Source organism: Lonchura striata, chromosome 8 (genome assembly GCF_050655825.1).
Source record: "Lonchura striata isolate lonStrDom1 chromosome 8, ASM5065582v1, whole genome shotgun sequence".
Taxonomy (NCBI): Eukaryota; Metazoa; Chordata; class Aves; order Passeriformes; family Estrildidae; genus Lonchura; species Lonchura striata.
This window is the reverse complement of record NC_140710.1, coordinates 6,469,536-6,490,757: the sequence shown is the minus strand read 5'-3', so window position 1 is coordinate 6,490,757 and position 21,222 is coordinate 6,469,536. Positions and strand designations below refer to the sequence as shown.

Sequence of the window (21,222 nt, the reverse complement as noted above, 5' to 3'; positions counted from 1 at the left end):
TTTTATTTTTCCCCTTCCAGATGTGTCATTTGTATGATGGACTTTGTTTATGGGGACCCTATCCGATTTCTGCCGTGCATGCACATTTACCACCTGGACTGTATAGATGACTGGTTGATGAGATCCTTTACCTGTCCATCCTGCATGGAGCCAGTGGATGCAGCACTGCTTTCATCATATGAGACTAACTGAGCCAGGGTTTCTCTACTGAACCTTCGAGGAGACCATCCACTTCAATGGGTTTGATCCTTTTGTCATTCAGCCCAAAGAGCCAGGAATTAGGAATTAAGATCATGCACAAAGTATACATTTCCTAATAAATAAATAAAAAAATATTCCTGAATGGCTGCAAATATTGGAAAACATAGTATTTTAGAGATTATAGAAAAGTAGGTTGTTATTTTTAATGTAAAGCCTTGACCCACCATTGTCTTTTAATGTTTGTTCTTACACCCATATATAGGAATTGTGTAAAGTGTTACAGCAACTGTAAATGTTTAAACTGCGTGTATCCGATTTTATTAGCAGCAAGATAAGAGTATTTTTTTCCTAAATAAAGTAACCAGTTTTGTTCTGATTCTTTTCACAAGTCCTGGCATTTGGGTCAAGGCTTTATTGAAATCTACATTTTATAACACTGGCACAAAGAAATAGTTTTAAGCTTGTTTGCACAGTTCTTTTTCTTTTTCTTTTTTTTTTTTTCTTCCACTGGAGATGGAATTCATTGCCTTAGGTCTTTTTAATAGTGTATTGTTATTGTTGGGCTGGCTCTATGCTTGAAAACCAGTTTATTTATAACCTGTTAAAAGTGCTATATTTTGTTTGCAGTTAGGAATATGCAGACTTCAAAGTGATCTCCTAGCTTATAAGCAAACTGAGATGCATTATCCCTTTTCTACAAGTGATACAGATTATGAAGATATGACACAAGTCCTGCAGTGAAACTGTGGTTTCATGGGGTTTTTTTATAACTTCCTTCGGTTTTGATGAAATAACAGTCCTTTAATATATGACCTTTAACTTGATCAGATTAAAAGTGGGCCAGAATGAATAAATAGTTAAGCTGCCATAACTGAAAAAAGAAAAAAAAATCTGGAACTAATGTAGTGTTAGCATTGATCACTTAATCTATTTTTTTCTCCCTAAAATGGTTGTCTTGGATAATAGCAAATGGATACTGCATCTCTCGTTCTTGTAGTTCTTAGGTTATCAGAAGTTAAGAATAAACATACTGTATCTCAGTCTCCTGTATTAAATGTATCTGTTGAGCCCTGCTGGCTGGCACATCAGTCCACCAAACAGGAATGAATGGAGAGAGGAGAAAAACGGACTTTGTTCTGCACATAAATGCAAAGTTTATATAAACAGAGAGTGTCAGGGTAGCAGTGGAGGGGCAAACAGTCCTGCTATAGCCAGAATGACACAATTCCCTGATTTCTGTAGCAAACAGTATGTGCTTGTTAAGATAGGCTTCAGCAAAGATTGTAGCTGTAAAGGCCTTTTCCCACTTAGCATGATTTTCTCCTTTTTTCTTCTCCCCCACTCCCTTGACTGTGACTTCTGTGCATCCAGTGCCACCCTGACACAGTGAGAAGCCCTGGTCTCATGAAATGAAACACAATCTCAAGTTAACCACAGCAAATTGGGGGATATTCTCTGATTGTGTTTCAGATGTAGTTTGAGTTTTTGATACAAGAAGTTGTGTTTAAAGACCCAGGTCCTTTGAGGACTTAGTACATTTACAGCAGAGGAGAATTGTAATTCTGTGGGTTATGGATAACTGGTCAGCACAATGGAGAGTCGACATTTGTTTGTTATTCCTGCAGCTGACAGCACCCTGCTCCCTTAGAGAGGAACTCCAAGGAGCAGTCAAAAGGAACTGAAAACATTCTGCAGTTCTAGATTCACTCAAATGGCCACACATTTATCTGGACACGTTTTGCTGAATTCATACATACCTAATTACATGGATCAAAATCTGGGGAGACCTGAAGTTGTGCAATATCATTGTTCCTTTTCATCATTCCATGTGTGTTCCTTTGTGTCTTCCTTTTTGTCCGTTTGTTTCAGGGGTTGGGTTTTTTTTGGTTTTTTTTTTTTTTTTTGGTAAAACAATGTCCACATTAAGTATTCATTTCTTTATCTTGTTAAAACTGGCAAATGAACAATTTGAAAAAAACAGTGTTGTCATGGTGGTATTAATCTTTATTTATTACAAGACTTGATTAAGAAAGATTTAAAAGAAGTAGGAAGTGATGGGTTACTGAGCTGAATGCTTTCCTAGGCCGCTGACCCCTGAGCAGTTGAACTTTTAACACTGATACTGACTGGGCTAAGAGAAGAAATTACTTCTATTAAAATACTTGTTAAATAGCAAAAAGATGTGAAGGGCTAAAACTGGAGCTGATGACACAAGACCATTACAGAAAAGTTCAAATTTTAGCTGAAAGACAAATGTGTAAATATAACAAATAAATCAAATTATTTTTCAAGTTTTTAGGTACACTTCTGGGTGATTTCTAATTCAAATGCAAAGAAGAATTGATTTAAATTTAATGAAAAAAAAAAAGTATAACCTGAATTTTAGCTAATTGTGGAACCAGATCTGTGTCTTATTTCTACGATGAAGATACATTTACCTCCTTTCCTAGAGGTGTCTTAACAATTACTTGCACTTCGTACACATTAAGGCTGTTCCCAGCTGGAGTCTCCTGCAGCTGAGTGAGGGGAGGGAATTGGCTCTGACTCACCTGGACCTGTTCACCCAAAGTCCTTCTTATGCCAGGGTGGGCAGGCCCATAGGAAAACGTCTGCAAAGCAGTTTGAAGGAAAAAACAAACAAAAAAGCCTCTTCAGCCACTGTGTGCAAGGAGCTGAGTTTGGAGGTGCTCGACAGCCCTCAAGGGCTGGTGCTTTGGAGCATTTTCATGGGGCCTGTGCAGTGTGCTGGAAACACAGAGCAGTGGTGGCACTTGTAACTTGGAGCTGGCAGTGGCACAGCACAGCCCCAGCTGGGCTGAGGGCTCAGCAGGATCCATTCCAGCAGCACAAGGGACAAGAGTGTCAAACCCACACGCCCCAGGCCAGTGGCACCACATCCCTGCTGTCCCTGCACTGGGAGGGAGCAGCACCTGCACCCAGGAGGCACAGCAAGGATGTGCCTGGGTTCCACTTGCAGATTAGAGAGGAAATGGATTTTGTCTCCTGCATGAGAGAGAAACTCCCACAAACCTGAAGCCAGAGGTGTAATGACAAGTAAGGAATATTCAGTTTTGTACAGACCTTCATGCTTAAAAATTCTTGCATGCTACAGGAATTGCCACTTTAATCATTTTACATCTAAGGATGGTAAAATCTTTTATTACTTGTTGTCAGTTCATTATGTAAATCTGGGGAAGAATCATATATAAACAAACCCAGCCCAGAGCATTTCTTTCTAAGGAACACGAGCCACATATTTAAAAGCTCTTAGGTCTTGCAGCTTCCCAGGGCTGAAAGTAGTTCTGTGTTTGGAAGGCTGGCAGTCTTCACTGACAGAAGGGTACATTTCTGGGTTGAGGGATTATGAAATACCTGAATTTACTTCAGTTGCCACAGTTTCAGGACTTCAACACTTCCTGTCCTTGTGCAATCGTGGTAAAGATGAAAATTCTTTTGAGTCAGACTGTCAGTGAAATAAATAACAAGATGGCTGAAACTAAACATACAGGGTCTCTCAGCAGTTAAATCCTGGATTAAAAGGACTCAGGAAAAAATGTGGATGCTGGTTGATTACACACAGTTTGTTACAGATACCACATTTTTATTAAAAACATACATTCTAGTTGACAGCCTATAAAACACATGAATAAAATCTGTTCAGAAGTACCCTTCTTGACTTAATACCCAGAATAAAAATCAGCTTCAAGGATTATAACTTTTCCTTTTATATAGCATTTAACTTTGAAGAATATAATTTATGCTAACCACCCTTTGCAGATTATCTTGCATTTAAACCTGTTCTGGGATAAGTGTTCGGGGCTTTGGAATTCTTGGTATGAAATGCAAAGTTAATGCTTTGTGATAAAGAGAACAGTCTAAATGCACTCTGCTAAAGCATCTTTTTGATTTAAGCAGAAGAAATAATTGTATTTTCAAGCTAGCAACTGATTCATTACAACATCCACTCTGCTCTGACACTTTGCTAAGTAAAAGCTGCAGAGAGGAGTTTATAATGAAGAAATTCTTTGTGCAGAGCCCTTTCTGTGTTCCCACAGCCCGAGGTATTTGCTTACTCAGCAAGAGGGGCCCAGCCACAGAGCGTGCACAGAGAGCCCCCAGCCCTCCTCTGTCCTCCCAGCTGGAAAACAAGCAGCAGAAACTTAATAAACCTGCTCTTTGAAGCACCAACCCTTACGAAACATTTGTCTTTCTTTGCAAGAAGGCATTTCAAGAGCTCTGCACACAGCAGTAAGTGGATTCATGGCACAGTGCACGGGCCCTGGCTGCCCGCACCGAGCACTCTCCCAGCCTCACTCCGCTCCCTGGCTGCCCTTTTGCCAGGGCTCTCACTGCACCATGACAGACAAACCTCACCTCTCCAGCCTCTTGCCCACACTTCTGCCACGTTAGCAGGAGCTGCCTCTATAATCCAGGATTCATGCTGGGGAAGCAGATTGAGGGAGGCAGACAAGGCAAGAATTCAAGGGGGAAAAGGATGAATCACTCCCAGATTTTTTTCTGAGCGGGACAAAGCCATCCCAGGCCCTATCCTACTGAGGCAGAGCTCTGCTAGTCCAGAGTGAAAACTGATGCCCTTCAAATCTAGAGCATAAAACTGCATTTTTGTGAGGTTACACCACTGAAGGGCTCTTGCTAGACTGCCGGTTTGCCTTGGGATTTCATCTTCTAGAAGGCTGCAAACTGCACAGTCCTGCAGTGTGATCCTGCTGCAAGCCATTAGTAAAGGCCTTTAAACTCTGCATTTTCCTCAGCCATCACCAAAGCTGTCTTAAAGTATCTTGCCTTTTTTAAGTCCTGCATTTAATAAATAGTTCAAGCAGTTCTGATAACTTTTCAAAAAGCTTTGGCTCCAGAACCTGTTACCACTGTGTTTGAGTATACATACATACATTGATGTTTTATGTATATTTATATATGCTTTTCTTCATGTATGTGTGTGTGTGACAAATCAGACAACAACAGAGCTGTAGCAAAGACACTGTGCATGGAATTCTTGCTGTTCCTTAGAAATACCAACATATATTTGCATCAGTGACAAGCCCAGCCAGCATCATAGAATGGAAACCTGACTTCAGTATCCACAAGCCCTAAGAATGAAAGACAAACCACATTTTCCACAATTGCATCAGTCATTGGAATAATCTCCCAGACAATGTTAGATCTCTCAATTAAGATTCAGCTGGACAGGATGCAGGGCCACCTTGCCTAGCATCTGCTTTTGGCAAGAAAGGTTGGGCCAGATGATCCTTGACATCCCTTCCAACCTGCTACTGTATCTGTGACTGAAATACCAAAACTGTAACTGGCCCTGACCTTTGCATCTAAAAACCTCTGCAGCTGCACAACCCAGTGGTGGTGAGAGCAGTGCTGGGTACTGTACCCAGATGAAGATGACACTGAATATGAGCCATGTAATTCTAGGATCTTCTGGAGTTAACAGCCTTGCTCCACTCCCCAGAACGAGTTACTGAACTCTACTGAGATACAGTTCCTGTTGCACATCTGCAGAGCAGAGGCAGCTGCAGGCATCTCACACCGGCACCTTCCCCAGAACATCAGGGAAAGCACAGCATTCCCAAAGCACCAGCTCCTCCTGGGACTGCCCCTGGGACACAGCTGACACCAAGCACTGCAGACAAACATCCCACACAGCTCCAGCACCAAGGATGCTGTTCTTACCTTCACACCCTGTGCGCTGAGGGATGAAAGGAATAGCAAGAGGAGAACCATCCAGAGTTTTGCAGCTTCTGCCTATCTTCTCTTTCCACCACATCAATACTTTTAGGCCACAGGCCTGAAACTGCTGTTCCTGTACTTTGCTAGCACAAGATGAACTTTTCTTTGCCTTTTTAAAAATTGAATCAACCCATAAAAAGCATGCAGGGGGTTATGACTGATCTGTTGTGTATTCTTCCTGTAAAACAGCCAAGGAGAGAGAAAGCAAGTAGATTTCCCTGCAATGCATAATTCTAAATAAACATTTTGCCTATGCTTAGCCAGCAGTGAAAATAAGTAGGTCCTGAGGTTTAAAAAAACCACAGAAAATAATGGAGTAAAGCCCAGTCCTACAGAGTCATGACTGAATTTGAGCAAACACTATGCAGAACTTTACCACAGTGCAATGCAGGTATTTATTAGCTCTGTTGCTATTCATAAATCTTGGAGACAGGGATTGACTGGGCATGTTCTTAAAAGAAAGTATTTAGATTTTTTTTTTAAACACCTGAAGCAAGCCTAGATAGCATCTTTAAAAAATATTCTATGATGACAAATCATTAAATTAAAACACTTGCTGGTACACGCTTTGCACATCACCTGCCACCAAAATGTATTTGCAGAACATAATGAGAAAAGAAGCAAGTTTTTTTCTAGTCTGTTCAGGTTGCCCAATCTCATTCATCAGTGATGTTGCCAACCATTACCCATTTTCCTGTAGAGCAGTAAACAACATGACTCACCTCTTTATCTTCTCCTCTTCCTCCCAGAGGGGGAACAGTGTTGAATGTGTTGTTTCGGTCATTTCATACACATTTGCTTTGTTTTTTTTGCTTGAGAAGGCAAAGAAATGCATCTTGCAAGTGGAACTGGAGGCTGAGTATTGTATTTAAACTCCTGGGAGTGCTTTTTGCATTCTGGGACTGACCTGTAGGAAAGCCTTGTCTCACATGGAGAAACATTATTGGTGCCTTTGTTGGGCCAGAGGAACACAAGCTGTCAGCCTGTGAGCTTTTAGTCAGGCCACAGATAACTAAAAATATTAAAGCACTCAATACAGAATTTAATGCCAAAACCAGTGTGAAATGGGAGGAAATGTTTGATATGATCCTATTCTACGCTGCTGTATTTCATAAAATGCTGTTTCCTAAGCCAAGCTTTGAGGAGTAAACAGCCCAAGGCCAGGCACAGTCAGAAGGGGACAGTCCCTAAACCACCCATCCCTGATGGCACGTGTCAGCTGTGGATGGCAACTGAACTGCCTGTCAGTAAGCAAAACAGGCTCCTATGACACAGGTAGAGTTGAGCAATCTTAATTGTGTGTTTCCAGATCACAGTAGCATGGCTGTGACATCATCAAATTCTCTTCTAACCACCCAGAAAAGCTGTGTCCAGGTCCAGCTCCAGCATCCTTCACCCAACAGTTTGTATCTCATCCCATGTTACTCACAGGAGCTGGGGGCTGATGCAGTTGCACCTGAGCAGACCTCAGCAGGAGCTGCTGGCTCTTCAGCCCTCTCCTCCCTCAGTTCACTGAGAGACCTTTCACACAGGGATCCCACATCACAGAGCTCATGATAGAAGGGATGCCCCTTTTACTGCCTTGCCCTTCCTGCCAGCACCACTTTCAGGGGACAGCATTGTCTCATGGAGCACCACGGCTGCTGCTGCAGACATCCAGGAAACTGAGTAGGAATTTTTACCTCTCCTTGGTTACTTGCAGGAAAACACTTCCTAGTTAAAAAAAAAAAAAATACATCAAAGAAGAAATAAAGTTTGTGGGGCTTATGATAAAGGTCATACCAAGTGCAGAAAACTTTTCTGCTGTTTGAGTTAATAATTTTTGTCTTTGGGTAAGATCTCTGGCTTTGCTGAGGATGGGGAAGAGCTGATTGCAGCATTGTTGGCTAAGGCTGGTGCACAGAATGGGTTTCTCAAGCATTTCTCAGACAGTTCAGTGTTTGAATGCAGAAGGAACTGCTCCTTCTGCAGTTGAGATGTGGATATATCCTTCTGCAGTCATACTTCCATTTCTTGAATCTTGGGCCATGCTTCAGTCTCTGATGTGCAATTCAATGACAATATTTGCTATTTTCTGCTGAGTACCCTGAGGGGAGAACTCACACCTTTGTGCTTCCCCTGATTCACTGCATTTGGGACTCCAGACTGATGAAGCAATTTACTCTCCTGCAGAGCTGCTCCAGGCACCACTCAGCACTGCTGGAGGAGCAATGGAAAAACCAGCCCAGCATCAACCTTCCATCCCAGCCTGACCCCAAGGAGTTTGGATCCCTGCCACAGAGGAGCACCAAAATGAAGGAACTGATGAGCAGAGTGATGTTGGGCAATTGCAAATGAAACACATCAAAAAACTTACACAATGACAATATATCAGACCTTCCACTCATCTTCTCCTCAAGTGAATCCATATTATTACAGTCCATAAATCCTCATTGCACCAGGAAGGTGATTATTTGCTATGGCTTGGGAGCCAAGGGGTCAGAGTGAAATACCACAGTGAACTACAAAGCACTCAGCTGAAGGTGGAGATCAGGCCCACAGTGTGACTGGTGCTGGTAAAGATGACTCTGAAAATCTTAGGAAGGTTATGAAAACCTTAGGAAAATCTTAGGATTATCATTGCTGCAAAGCATCAGGGAAGCTGTCTGAGTAGCACATAGTACATCCTTTTGTGATCTAAGATCAAGCAAAACCGAGTTGTGGGTGAAATTTCAAAGATGAGAAATCAATCTGTACTCAGAAGGATTGTTCACTTTCTGCAAAGTACAATATATGCTAATTTTCACATGGAATTACTTGCTTAAAAGATGCTAAGGCTGCCAAAATATTTGAAAAGGACACAACTGGAAGAAGAGGCGTTATATGCATGAAGTAGAACAAGAAATTTTTTTTATTCTATACAAAGAATGACTGAATTTTTACACTGAAGTTTTGATGTGCAGCATGTAAATAGCATAACTGTTTATACTGAATTTTATCTGAATCAAGAAATTTATCAGAACTTAATTTATCTGAGAAAGTTACTTTAAAAAATGCATTCTTCTTCTATGATTTTTAACTTGCAAAGACTTTTATAAAGGGCATCTATTTTTAAGACAATGCAAGTTCTCCGTGTTGAGCAACTGGTGGTTCTGTCTCCTTGCATATTATTCTACAGTTATAAAACAATTTTATTTCCTTTGAGGAGGCAAATGCAGAGCTATAAACTGTCATTTTTCTCTTCTGCTGGGAACAATCACTTTAGAAAGTATATGCACTGTGAGGTACATAGATATGAATCCTCCTGACAAACGTCTCCATTGGAGAAAAAGGGCTGTCAGAAGACCTCCCATCTCCACCCATCAGAATGGGTAATGGGGAAGAAGCTCTTTCAAAAGGGAGGTAGAAGTGTGTCCCAAAACCCCAGAGGCATACAGACATGGAGCTAGCCTGGAGAACAGCAAACACAAGGCAAAGCTGTGGTACCACTGACTTCACCAGTTTTCCAGCAAAGCAGGAACTCCATGGCAGCATTGGAAAGCAGACCCAGCTCACTGCTCTATTCTCAAAGCCCCTTACACAGAAAATTTCCCAAAAGATCCATAAAGAGCAGAAGGATAAGGGGCTGTCCTTTGTGCTAAGGGAGCCTGCTCCAGCCCTAGCTTCCTCCCACAGGGAACATCAGCCTTGTGCAACAGGGACATCTCAGCTTGGGAATCCCAAGAGCAGTCACTGCAGGAAGGGCTGCACTGTCACAGTAACTCCTGTATTGCTCCAGCCACTGCAGTGTTGCCATTTCCTAAATGACCTTCAAGGACTTGTGCTTTCAATTTGACATAAGCTTCAGATCATGCTCATCTGACAAAAGACATTTCCTAAGAATTCCCACTGTCAAAGAAGTGATGCAGTTTTATGCCATCACCACCTTTTCCCCTGCAATCCTCAGCAAATTAATTCAGCTGCTACAAGCAGCAGACTTGACAGGAAAACCAAACTAAAGAAAAAGTCAAGGTACTTGCATAAGGGAGACCATTCTTTTCATCAGCAGGGTTCTTACAGAAGCAAAAATGTGACTGGTAGGAGCTGGTAAAGAGAAGCTTTCTGTGCACAACTAGATGTACCCACGATCCAGAGCTCCTCCCTGCTGTGAGATTTTCTCCCACCATTCCAACTAAGTGGGTACTGGGAAAAAGCAATGCTTCCTTCTCAGCTGCTAGCAGTATGGATCCAAATAGACATTCAGAACGAACTGAGATTAAATCTGGAAATCTTAAAGTTTTGCTGTTTTTCTTTTCAAATGTTCCCCTTTCACTAAGCAAGCTACAACATAATGTTGTGAATGCAAGAAAAAGGCACACAATTGAAAAATGAATTTCACAGATGCAGGTGTGTGTAAGTGTCAAAAAAAACACTCTTGGAAAAACAATATTTTTCAAGGTTATGGTTGGTTTGAGAGATTTTTTTGCCATGTTATTACACTAGATTAATGTTTTATGCATCACCTTTGAAACTTTAAGTTATTTGGTTTTTCACTGGCTTGAAAGAGAAGGAAAAATAATTTTAAAGTGTCAGTAATCTTCTGCACCAAAGTTTGCAACAAACAGAACATCAAAGAAGATAAAGTTACGATACTGCCGAGGCTCCACAGTGCATTCCATTTTCTGGGGCGGATTTGGCTTGGTGCAGGGCAGCTTGAATTCTGAAATGTGTCCTTGTTTCCATGGAGTAATTCTTGTAGTTTTGTCTGAAACAAAAGAAGATTCACTCCGGTTAATATATATTTTAAAAACCTTTCTAAGTTATCTTTGTATTACTGTTTTACTTAAAACAGTAGCAAAAGATTATTTCTTCACAAGCTCCTTTGTTGCCTACTCTAAAATACAGGGCATGTGCTGCTGGCCAAACAATGCAACTCTTTGTTCTTTATTTGTAGTTCCACTGTCTGGCAATTACCAGAAAAATATAGCTTAGTAAGAAATTGAATCTGGTCCACTCAATCAAAATATTGAGTCTATATTAATTATCTGTAACATCCACTTAGTTTACACTCAGAAATTATAAAAAATTTTCTCCCTCTCAAAGTGTAACTGACAGCTTTGAATACAAATATTTTCAGCATTTAAAAAATTATTTTAATAAGGCATACTCATTTCAAGAAAGTAAAGAGGAGAGGAGGAAAAAAAAAAGAGAAAAAAGAGAGAGAGAGAAGGAAAGCTGTCCTGATCCAGAGGAGGGAAACAACCCATCTCTATCCTGTGGCTGCCAACAATGTGATTTCTGTGTGTAGGAAATGAAGGCAGAAAAGTTGCTGCTCCAGAGTGTGGAAAGTGGGCACACACCAGATTCCATATCAGCTTTTGAGGAGCAATTCACCATCCTAGGAAAAGACTGGCAGGATTTCCACCACACACATCTAGTACCTAGCTCCACACTGTCATCTGCCTATAGTTTCCAGTAGTTCTGTCATACTCTAAAGAGTTACTGGGAGAATGAGAGAACCTATATTTTCATGGAAAAGCTTATATTAAAAAAAGAAAATTTGCCCCAGGACCACATAGAAATTGCAGATCCTACTTAGTAGGAATTAACATGTCAGCTCCTACAGGATGGATACAGAATCCAGATACAAAACAGGATTACACCATGTTAATTTTCTCATAGAAGTTATTTGTCATCTTTACAGAAACATAACATTAAGTATTAAACTCTGTGAATCTTAACAGTATTTAAGTTCTAAATTCATATATCAAACCAAGCATAGCAGCGTGGTATCTGTCTGTAGCAGTGCCAGTCTCTTGGTGAAAACAAGGAATTCCATGCCCATCCTACATCAGCTTATAATTTTATGTATGCAACACCCAAGAGGCTGACTGAGAAAAGGAGGTGGCCAGGTTCTGCTGTGTGCTGATCTGAAACCCCTTGGAGTTTTTCCTTTAAATGAAATGGATTTTGTCATGCCGAGCCTGTATTTCTCATGAGTACACTGATATTCTTGTTTGTAGTTTACAGTCATACAAATAGAAATATTTCAGTGCATGACCAAGCCAAAACTGTTTATCATCTCGTCCCACTCCTCGCAGAGCTGAGGATCCAAGCCAGCAGCAGGACGTGGATTTAGGTCAGGCAAATCAAATGTCACGCACCAGCCAAGCGCTCTGCCAACTGCAAACTGAATTCTGCAGCCCCACCAACACTCTGCCCTCCCTCTCATGGCTGCTGAGACATTCAGAGTTGGTAGCTGAAAGCTCATAAACCCAGAGCATTTTAATGCCACAGGTGGAAATGTAAGAGCTGCACCTTTATTTATGACTGACTGAAACAATGGGGTTTATAATGAGGGTGGGGTTGGTGTTTTGGTTTTTTTTTTTTTTTGGTTGGTTGGTTCAGGTTTTTTTTTTTTTTTCAGTCATTACAGTTTACAAGAGTTCTTTGAGCACAGCAAGTCTGAGTAGCAGCTTTCATACACTGGGCACAGCACATTTCTCAGAGCTGCTGTCTGTTAAAGCAAACATCTTCTCCTGAGGGAACCCAAGACACTCAAAACTGCCAGGCCAAGCAGCAATGACAGAAGTTCCAGCTGGAATCAGCAGCTCCAAATCATTCATTTCTAGATCTCTTGTTAAGAGAAATTTGAACAAAAGAAATGAGGACAGGAGAGGTGTGTTTTGAGGAACATGAAGCCAATTGAAACACTTTCCACTGCACTTTGCTAATGCAATTTTTGTTGCTCTTAGTATCTTCCATGAGTCTACAGAGAACGAGGCGCAGAAGCACAGGAGATTAAAGACTGCAATATTTTAATTTTTGTGCTGACAGGCTTTTGGCATAATCTTTGCTAGGCTTGATTTGCTACTCTGCCTTGCAGAGTTGCCTGACTTGGACAAAAAGCAACATAAAAACTCTATCTGACCCTCTGACCCAAGGGCAGGCATCAGTTTTGTCACTGCTCACACCTGTGGCAGTGACTCTGCACATCTGGAGTCATTCAGGACCCAGGCAGAGGTGAACTACCCTGCTGCTGCTGGATGCTTGAGGAGGAGGGAGAGTTGTTTGGGTTGGATTTCCTTCCTCCCCACCACTGCCAGAACTTTGGCCCAGCAGAGAAATAAAAGTTCAAACAGAGGCAAAACCCGTATTTTGTTAATTTTATAATAAAGAACACATATTATCAAGTCCAACTTCCCATAAACCTACTTTGCTAGAAAAATCAATTACACAAGCAGGTGTTTTAGTTGCCTTGATGCAGGTGAAACAATACAAAGACACCAAGTGTAATGTGAAGTGTTATCTTAAATGTATTTCATCAAGAAAAGAAACAGGCAGTGCTGGCCATCAATTTAAGTTATGCTATTTTAGCCATAACACAGAGCTTTGATTAAATTTAATACATCCTTTATATGAATAAGCAAATAGTCTACAAAGGTTATTACATTTTGTTATACATGGATTATTTCTTATGGAAGCCTTTGACTATGGAAGTCCTATTAAGATACTTTTTTTCTTGGCTCTTTTTTCAAGTTCAAGACTGGACAAATGCAACACCTACCACTGGAAAGGTCCAAACCAAAACTAAGGCATGCATGGTCCCATTGGGAAAAAAAAAAAAAAAAAGAGTTTCCATTATATTAATGAAATTATTCTGCTTCCTGCTAACCAGTAAAACACCAAACTGATCCATCAGACACCAACACAGCCTTTTCACTTACTTTGCTTTTTCCAGAAGTTTTATTGCTTCTTCTTTTCTATCCTGGTCCAGATACAGTATTGCCAGCTCCAGCAAGGCATTTGGAATTAGATAATGGTCATATTTTATCTTCTTCTCACTGCATTGGAAAAGAAATAGCCTAGAGACCTTGAAATGATATATTGTTTCCCTCATTTAACAACTCCAAACACAAATAAATAGGAGATTAGCTAAGATCAGAAGGAGCAATCAATCTCTATTACAACACTTGTCATGTTCTCTATCGAAAGATCCCTTCTGGGTTATTAAATGTGTATTTTGCATAAGCATCCTACACAGTATGTATAATCTCAGGATCAGAAAATAATGCCTTTATTATCAGGGAGATGTCAGAAAAGATGACAATATCATGAGCTCTATCCATGTGAGCTGACAAAAAGAGGTGTCATTCACCACATCATGTGCAGAAGGTCCCAGTATAATCATGCTCCCACCTGTCTCTGCAGAGTGCATTTGTATTTTTGGGTACAGCTGCTTCTTGACTGGGAAGAGAAGGGGGCAATAAAAGCTAAGTGGTATCTGAAAAATTGTGTGCACCTACAGTCCTCCAAAAAGGAGAAAATACTTCAAAAATTATTTAAAAATAAAATAAAACCAGAAGATTTTATATTCTTCAACACATGGCTAATAACAGTGGAAATTAAAATTTAAACATCTTGAAGAAAACACTAAAGATACTGCAATCCTCTCCCTTCTATTCATATCATGGTTGCATCTCCTCTTACTTGAAACTCAAGAGCTCTCCTACATGCCAGGTATGAAAACTTACTTTAAATAGATGTAATTAAAGTGGTCTTCTGCTTCTGAGATCTTGCCCAAATGCTTGAAGCATAATCCCTTTAACAGCTTGATCACACACCGGTCATCTGCCAGTAGTTCTGTAGCTGAAGCAGGAAGTAAATGGCACATTTTAGAAAATTCTATAACAGAGAAGACTTCCCTGCCTGTAGGGAAGCTTTTTGAAGGTAAGTGTGAGTACAGTTTATCTACTGGAACATAGGAAAAAAAAAGATGGTGAATTTAAGTTAATGCAGAGACAAACACATATCAACCTTTTCATAAATTGATTGAACTTTGTCCAAAAGTTGTTGGGCTGTTCTTTCCCTCCCTACTCCCACTGAACAGCTATTCCACAATCTTACTGCTCTGACACCTAAGAGCTAATTTAAGGTGTCCATTTTGTGAATATTAAAGTCCAATTTACAATCTCTCAACCCTTTGCCTTTATTTCCCTGTACAGCTCTTTTGCTTCCTGACTTGACAGGACCTATTAATGGGCAAGAATTTTGTCAATTCTCCACCTTCATTTGGCTAAATAAAAACAGGTGTACATCACATCTTACCATACCTTCTTTGGAGTTTATACTTCTGAGAGCCCAGAGTCTTACCAGCTTCACCTAGTTCAAAATCCTTACTATCAACACTCTTTCTCCCTCAGAAAATTTCTGCATAATACGTATCAAAAAAACTGCCAGATTTTCCTAGCCAATCCATACGGGCAGCTTACACTTAAATGTTCACAGGCAAAATATTCAGCTTGGTTGCTTATTTCCAATTCATTAAATATGCCTGAAAAGAGCAAGTCAGTATTTTGAACAGGCAATACTTTAAATTGTTGGCATGTTTAAAATATACCCCCCCTTTTCAATTATATGTCCTCATAGTCTTCTACAAACGTGAATGTGCTACAAATCCCTGCAAAACGCAGCCTTAGCCACAACTTGCCTACTAAGAAAAAGAGGGAACAGGGAAATTGTTCACTTATTTTAAATAATGAAACAAAATGTGTGACAAAGAAGGTGAATAGGTCAAAGGCCTTTTTCTAAGATGTCACCTTCACTGAAAATATTTTCCCATTCTCTTTTTCAATTAATTAAATATAGATAACTTTAGCCAGTCTATCAGGCAACCCTTTCAAATCTTGTGTAACTCACTGCACAGAAATCCAAGGCCCTAGAAGAGACTGCAATGCAGTGTTTTAGCCTATATTCCTTTGTCAACAGGGGCTTGATCCTTTTGCAGGAAGGTTGTATGCAATAGTAGTAGGATCAATTATTGGTCAAGGAAAAACTGACAAGTGCTGTGCAGACTGCTTGCACTCCCACAAGAACTGGGAAAGACTGACAAGAAATAAACACTAATTCAATTTTCTCATGGATAGCTAATTAAGAGACTGACAGAAAATGTGGTAGCAGAGGCAGTTTCAGTTCAATCCCATATTGTGCTCATCGACAGAAAGGCCATCCCTGGTGTCCTGCATTTCTGCAGCACACTGGTGACACCAGAATATTCAACCCAAAGGTCACGCACAAACTGACAGCACTTCTAAAAAAAAAACCCAACTCCTCTCATATTTATCCTTCAAAATTGAGGGTAACAAAATCTGAGGGCAACAAAGCTTCAGGATCCAAGTAATGAAGTCAATGAATATGCTGACGTTGTTCTAACAAAATAAACAGACCTTTATCACATGTCATAAACCATTCCTAACACACACCTGTGGATGGAAAAATCACTTACTATTACTGTAAATACTTGCTACGTTAAAAATATAAAATATTCCTATCTGCATAAACGGTTTATGGTTTCATTATCTATGTTCCTCCTGTGACCCAATTAACTTTACTAATGAGTGTGTCTCTATTCACAGATAATATCTCTAGCTATTGCAGTGTACAGTAACTGCTTAAACCCTATCACTGGTTACCTGAACTTCTTGCCAATGCTTCTTCTGCTTCATTTAAAGTCTCTAACATGCCTTCTGTTAAGTTGGGACATTTTCCAATTACAGCATAGCCATTCCAGATATACATCATTTCCTGGGGTCAGGGAGAAATGACAGCACCATTAATTACAGCACTGGATAAATGTAGTTTTCAAATACTTCAGTTTATCTCTACATGATGGAAAAGTAACAGGTTCCTCAAATAAAGTCAGTTTGTCAAAATGTATTTTCATTGCAACTGAAAACTTGTTACACTGTTTTTCAGAACCAATTAGCCCTGGAAGATGCCTCAAGAGCCACTTACAGCTAACAATGCAAAGGAAATTGCTTGAACAGTATGCAAACACATTCTCACTTATAGAAGAAGGCAAGTACCAACAAAACAGACCCAAAACATTCATGGCACATGGTTAATTGTCTCTTCATTAAGGTTTCCTCTTTTTTTCAATTCTATCCTAGCAAAGGCAGTAATACCCATAAATAACTGCAATGCACTGCTTCCTGAGAAAAATTATGAAATTTCAGGAGAGTAAAACAAGCCAAAAAGAAAACCAAAACCTCTAACCTTTAAGCCAAGTTTCAAACAGACAACATTTTAAATCTGAACTGCAAACTTCTTATGCTCCTCAGGTTTGTTTGATGTTCCCAAAGAAAACAACTTCCTTATTATTCAACTGTCTTTAGAGTAAGTTTTATTAAAAACTATTGGCTGAATTCCTATTTGCTATTTGGGTTCTTAGAGTATATCACCAAATGTGCCCATTGCTACTGCCAATCATAAAGCGAAAGATGATAATATTATATGACTTACAACTGGCCTTCATGACATTATTTAATCATAAAATCACAGAACATCCTGAGCTGGAAGGGACCCACCAGGATTGCTGAGTCCAGCCCAATAGCAACCCAAGAACCCCACCCTGTGCCTGAGAGTGTTGTCCAAAAGCTTGAGTTCTGTCAGACTGGTGCTGTGATCATTACCTGGGGAGCCTGTTTAGTGTCCAACCACCCTCTGGAGGGGTGGCAGAACCTTTACCTAATATCCAACCTAACCTTCTCTGACACAGCTTCAAGTCATTCCCTCAGGCCCTGTCACTGATCACCAGAGAGGAGAGATCAGTGTGTGATATATTTATTCTATTTATTTATATGACCTTATCTGTGGGTGATAATTTAAAGCATTTGGATAAAATTTCTATATAGAAAAACTGAATTGTGGAACTGTGGCACAAAATGCTGTCAGGATAGAATAGCTGAAACAGCCTGTTAACCCCAGTCACTGCTGCTTTCACCATCTGGTCTCTGTTGATTGGAAAACCTGTGCTGAGCTTACTGGACCTAATGCAGATTCATTAACATGGTTTTCAAACAGAAGTATTCAAACACATTTATTCAAGCTATATCTCTGAGCTAAGGCTTGCTTGAGGACTCGCTCTTTCCAGTAAGTCTCCTGATAATGAAAAGAAAAATCCTGGAGATGAGATTCTGTTCCCAGTTCCACATCTATAAAGTGCTTTTATCTGTTCAGCTGCGGCATCTGCTGCCTCGGAAATGTAACTGCACAGCAGCCAAGGATGTGCCCAGCCAGAGAGCTCCTGGTACAAAAACCTGCTCTGCCAAAATCCCATCAGGACAGCCCAGCCAAACCCCAGGTGTGTACACTCCTCTGAAACCTGAAAGGCACATCAAAGTAACCGAATTATTTCTCTCACTTCAGTCTTCCTAGTGGAATGTGGCCCCTGGTGACTACCCATGCTCTGCTGTAACAACTATTTCAGTGTCACGTACCCCTGGTAGGCTGGGGAGTTGTCTCCAAGAGGCTCTCTCTGTTCTGGCATTTTCTTATAGAATATTCACTAATTATCCATCTCTTTCTTAAAAACACAACAGCTGAAAGCACTGCAAGAGTTAACACCGCTGCACTTGGCAAATCCCTGGACTCAAAACCCTTTTGTGCTCTTTTTTACATTTTCTTTGCAGACAGATTTTTCTAAGTGCAATGGGTGTCTCAATGCTACTGTCAACAGAGACAGGACGGAATTACAAGGAACAAAAAAATTAAACAAAAACCCCAGCAGTCGCAGGAGTTTTTTGGGGTGGCCAAAGGAGTCAGTTGTTTCATCCCAGCACCCATGAGCTGCTCTGGAGAGCACCAAACTGCAAACATTCAAGGGCACATTAAGCAGCTCCTTACATGCAGGCCCCAAACCATCCATTGTTTCCTTGACACCACCCCTCCTTGTACCTTATAGTGCTCTGTTAGCAAGTGACACGACAGAAGAGACCCAGGGCAAAGTTCCTCCAAAGGGAACCAAAAGAAAGCTGCTGGGAGCACGCTACTCTATAGCTGGAATAATGAGTTACACATGCAACACATTTACGTGTCACAAACAGCTGGCTGAGTTCCCTGTGGCTGGTGCATGCCCCAGTTTTACAGCATTCCTTGCATTCATCTGGCTTTGCTTTGGGAACATTCCAGTCTCCTGCAGAGGTTTTACCTTAGAAACACAGAAAGATACTATTCCAATTATCTCGGGTTTATTTCTCTAAATTACAAATATGTTGGAAAGGGAGTGTGTGTGGATATTTCTAGCTTACCAAAGGCGGGACAGGCAAAGGAACAGGGTTTGAAGAGAGATACCGTCGTGCTTTCCGAATTGCAAACTTTTCTGTGGGCAGAGATTTCCCTGCAATTTTCAGTTTCAGGCTGGGAACAATCCTGAAAGTTTAAAGGAAAACATAAGGAATTTTCCCCCTATGAACCTCTGACATGAAGACATTCAAACTTCAAGACAACACAAAAAAAAAAATCAAACCAAGGAGAACTTTAAAAAGCTGTTACAGACTGGGCTACTGCTACCTCGGGGAAGCTGAGCAATACATACTCACAAAAGCTGTCTTTATGCAGAGCACGTTTATCTCTAGGCTTCCTCTTTAATCAAGCAGGAGGAGAGGGACTCTTCCCCACTGAAAGATTAAATTAGATGATGCACCTGACTTATAAAGGGCTCATCTCTCTTCACAGACTAAGAAAGAGGCAAACTAGCTTTTGTCTCCCCATTCTCCCAAAGACTAAAATTATTCACTTCATAATGTATTCCAAATTCAGTGAAATCTGTTTATAATGATTACAAAAGACACAGAAAACTTGAAAAGAGTAATGTAATCACATTTAAAAATATTAGATTTCATATAAAAATCGTAAACCCTAAGGTAACCAAATTTTCTTTGCCCCAGCAAGCCTTTTTGAGCTCAAACATTTCATTAACACAGTGAGGTTATCTCACTGTGTTTATAATGCATAGATTTAATTGCACATTTAATTATGTCTTACTCCTCTGAGACTCAGAACTCAAGAATCAAGTTGTGCTGATGCTCCCACTAAGGAAGAACACATCTTGCAGCATAATCCATTGAAGGCTTTCACATCCTACATTCCATTTTGATTAAAGGAAGTAACTGAAAAAGAATGTATTACATGGAACAGCAGCAGCCACTGTATGGCCAGGAGAAATCTGCTGTCTGAACTCAGGGTGCACTTTAGTCTAAGGGATGTTTAACTCTTCAATTTCTTACCAATCCATTGCTATTTGCATGATAATTTTGCCTCTGTTCCCCCAACACTGTGACATGAAAAGGTAGTAAATTGTTGTAACTGTGAGTTTGCAAATTTTACCTAAATAATTCAACTTCGCTGTCTCCAAAAGGACTGCAGTCATCTGGTCCAAACATACTGAGATAAGCAGCTTTCATGTAAATGTAAGTAGCCTGAAAGTGCAACAAAGAATATCTATACAGAAAAATGAATTTACAGCATCACCTTTATTCATATAAAGCACAAAAGAGCAACATAAAGGGAAGCAGTTGCTGCTTTTGCTCACAGTCTTACATAAGTTTAAATAAGAGGTAAGTATTTTAGAAAGTGAATGTAGAATATTGTTTTTAAATCATGTATGTGTTTGCTTAGTATGTATCAGCCAATAGTTTGTGTCCAAATTCCAAGAAAAAATCTCATTCCTGAGTAAAGTAAGTTTTTAACACTCTTAGGAACACATGCTAGAAAACCTAAGATAAGGTCATGCCCAGAGAAAAAACCTAATAATATACAGTCTCTGTCCCATCACAACTTGGCAACATATCCCAAATAGTAGGTTCTAGAAAACAGTCACTGCCTGGAGTTCAGGAGAGCAGACTTTGGCCTCTTCAGGGATCTGTGTGGTAGAGTCCCATGAGATAAAGCCCTGGAGGGAAGAGGGCCTGTGAAATCTGGTTAATATTCAAGCATCACCTCCTCCAAGCCCAGGAGCAATGCATCCCAAAAAAAGAGGAAGTCGGGCAAAAACTCTTGGAGGCCCATGTGAGTGAAAAAAGATCTCCTGGACAAACTCAAGACAAAAAGGAAACCTACAGAGGGTGAAGGGAAGGACAGGTAGCTGGGAGGAACACAGAGAAATTGTTTGAACAGCCAGGGATCAGGTTAGGAAAACTTAAGCCATGATGTCTGGCCAGGGATGGAAAGAGCAACAAGGAAAGACTCTATAGGTGTGTTGGTGATACAAGGAAGACTAGAGAAAATGTGGGGCCTCTCTGGAAGAAAGCAGGAGACAAGCTTACCCAGGATCTGGAGAATGCTGAGGAACTCTGACTTTTTTTCCCCTCAGACCCCTGCCTCCCAGCCCAAGTCACAGAAAGCAAAGGCAGAGAATGTGAGATGAACTGCCCAGGGCAGGAGAAGTTTGAGTTCAAGACCATCTAATGAACCTGAAGGGGCACAAGCTCATGGGTCCCAAGGGAAATGGTGAATGACATTGCTAAG

The 21,222-nt window shown here is 40.5% G+C and overlaps 2 protein-coding genes across 4 annotated transcripts in view; one reads left to right on the top strand and one right to left on the bottom strand.

Moving 5' to 3' along the window:
- Nucleotides 1-1,241, top strand: part of RNF11 (ring finger protein 11) — a 30,211-nt gene extending 28,970 nt beyond the window's left edge. The window contains exon 3 of the mRNA XM_021529230.3: nucleotides 21-1,241. Coding sequence (XP_021384905.1) covers nucleotides 21-192 — 172 coding nt within the window. The 3' untranslated portion in view covers nucleotides 193-1,241. The remainder of the gene's footprint in view (nucleotides 1-20) is intronic.
- TTC39A (tetratricopeptide repeat domain 39A) overlaps nucleotides 678-21,222 on the bottom strand; it is a 52,192-nt gene continuing 31,647 nt past the window's right edge. For all 3 annotated transcript variants that reach the window (XM_085586275.1, XM_021529240.4, XM_085586276.1), the window contains 6 exons: nucleotides 20,083-20,174; nucleotides 19,005-19,125; nucleotides 16,389-16,500; nucleotides 14,451-14,565; nucleotides 13,644-13,760; nucleotides 678-10,681 (listed from right to left, as the gene is read on the bottom strand). In XM_085586275.1, the coding sequence (XP_085442401.1) occupies nucleotides 10,561-10,681; nucleotides 13,644-13,760; nucleotides 14,451-14,565; nucleotides 16,389-16,500; nucleotides 19,005-19,125; nucleotides 20,083-20,174 (678 nt within the window). In that variant the 3' untranslated portion in view covers nucleotides 678-10,560. The remainder of the gene's footprint in view (nucleotides 10,682-13,643; nucleotides 13,761-14,450; nucleotides 14,566-16,388; nucleotides 16,501-19,004; nucleotides 19,126-20,082; nucleotides 20,175-21,222) is intronic.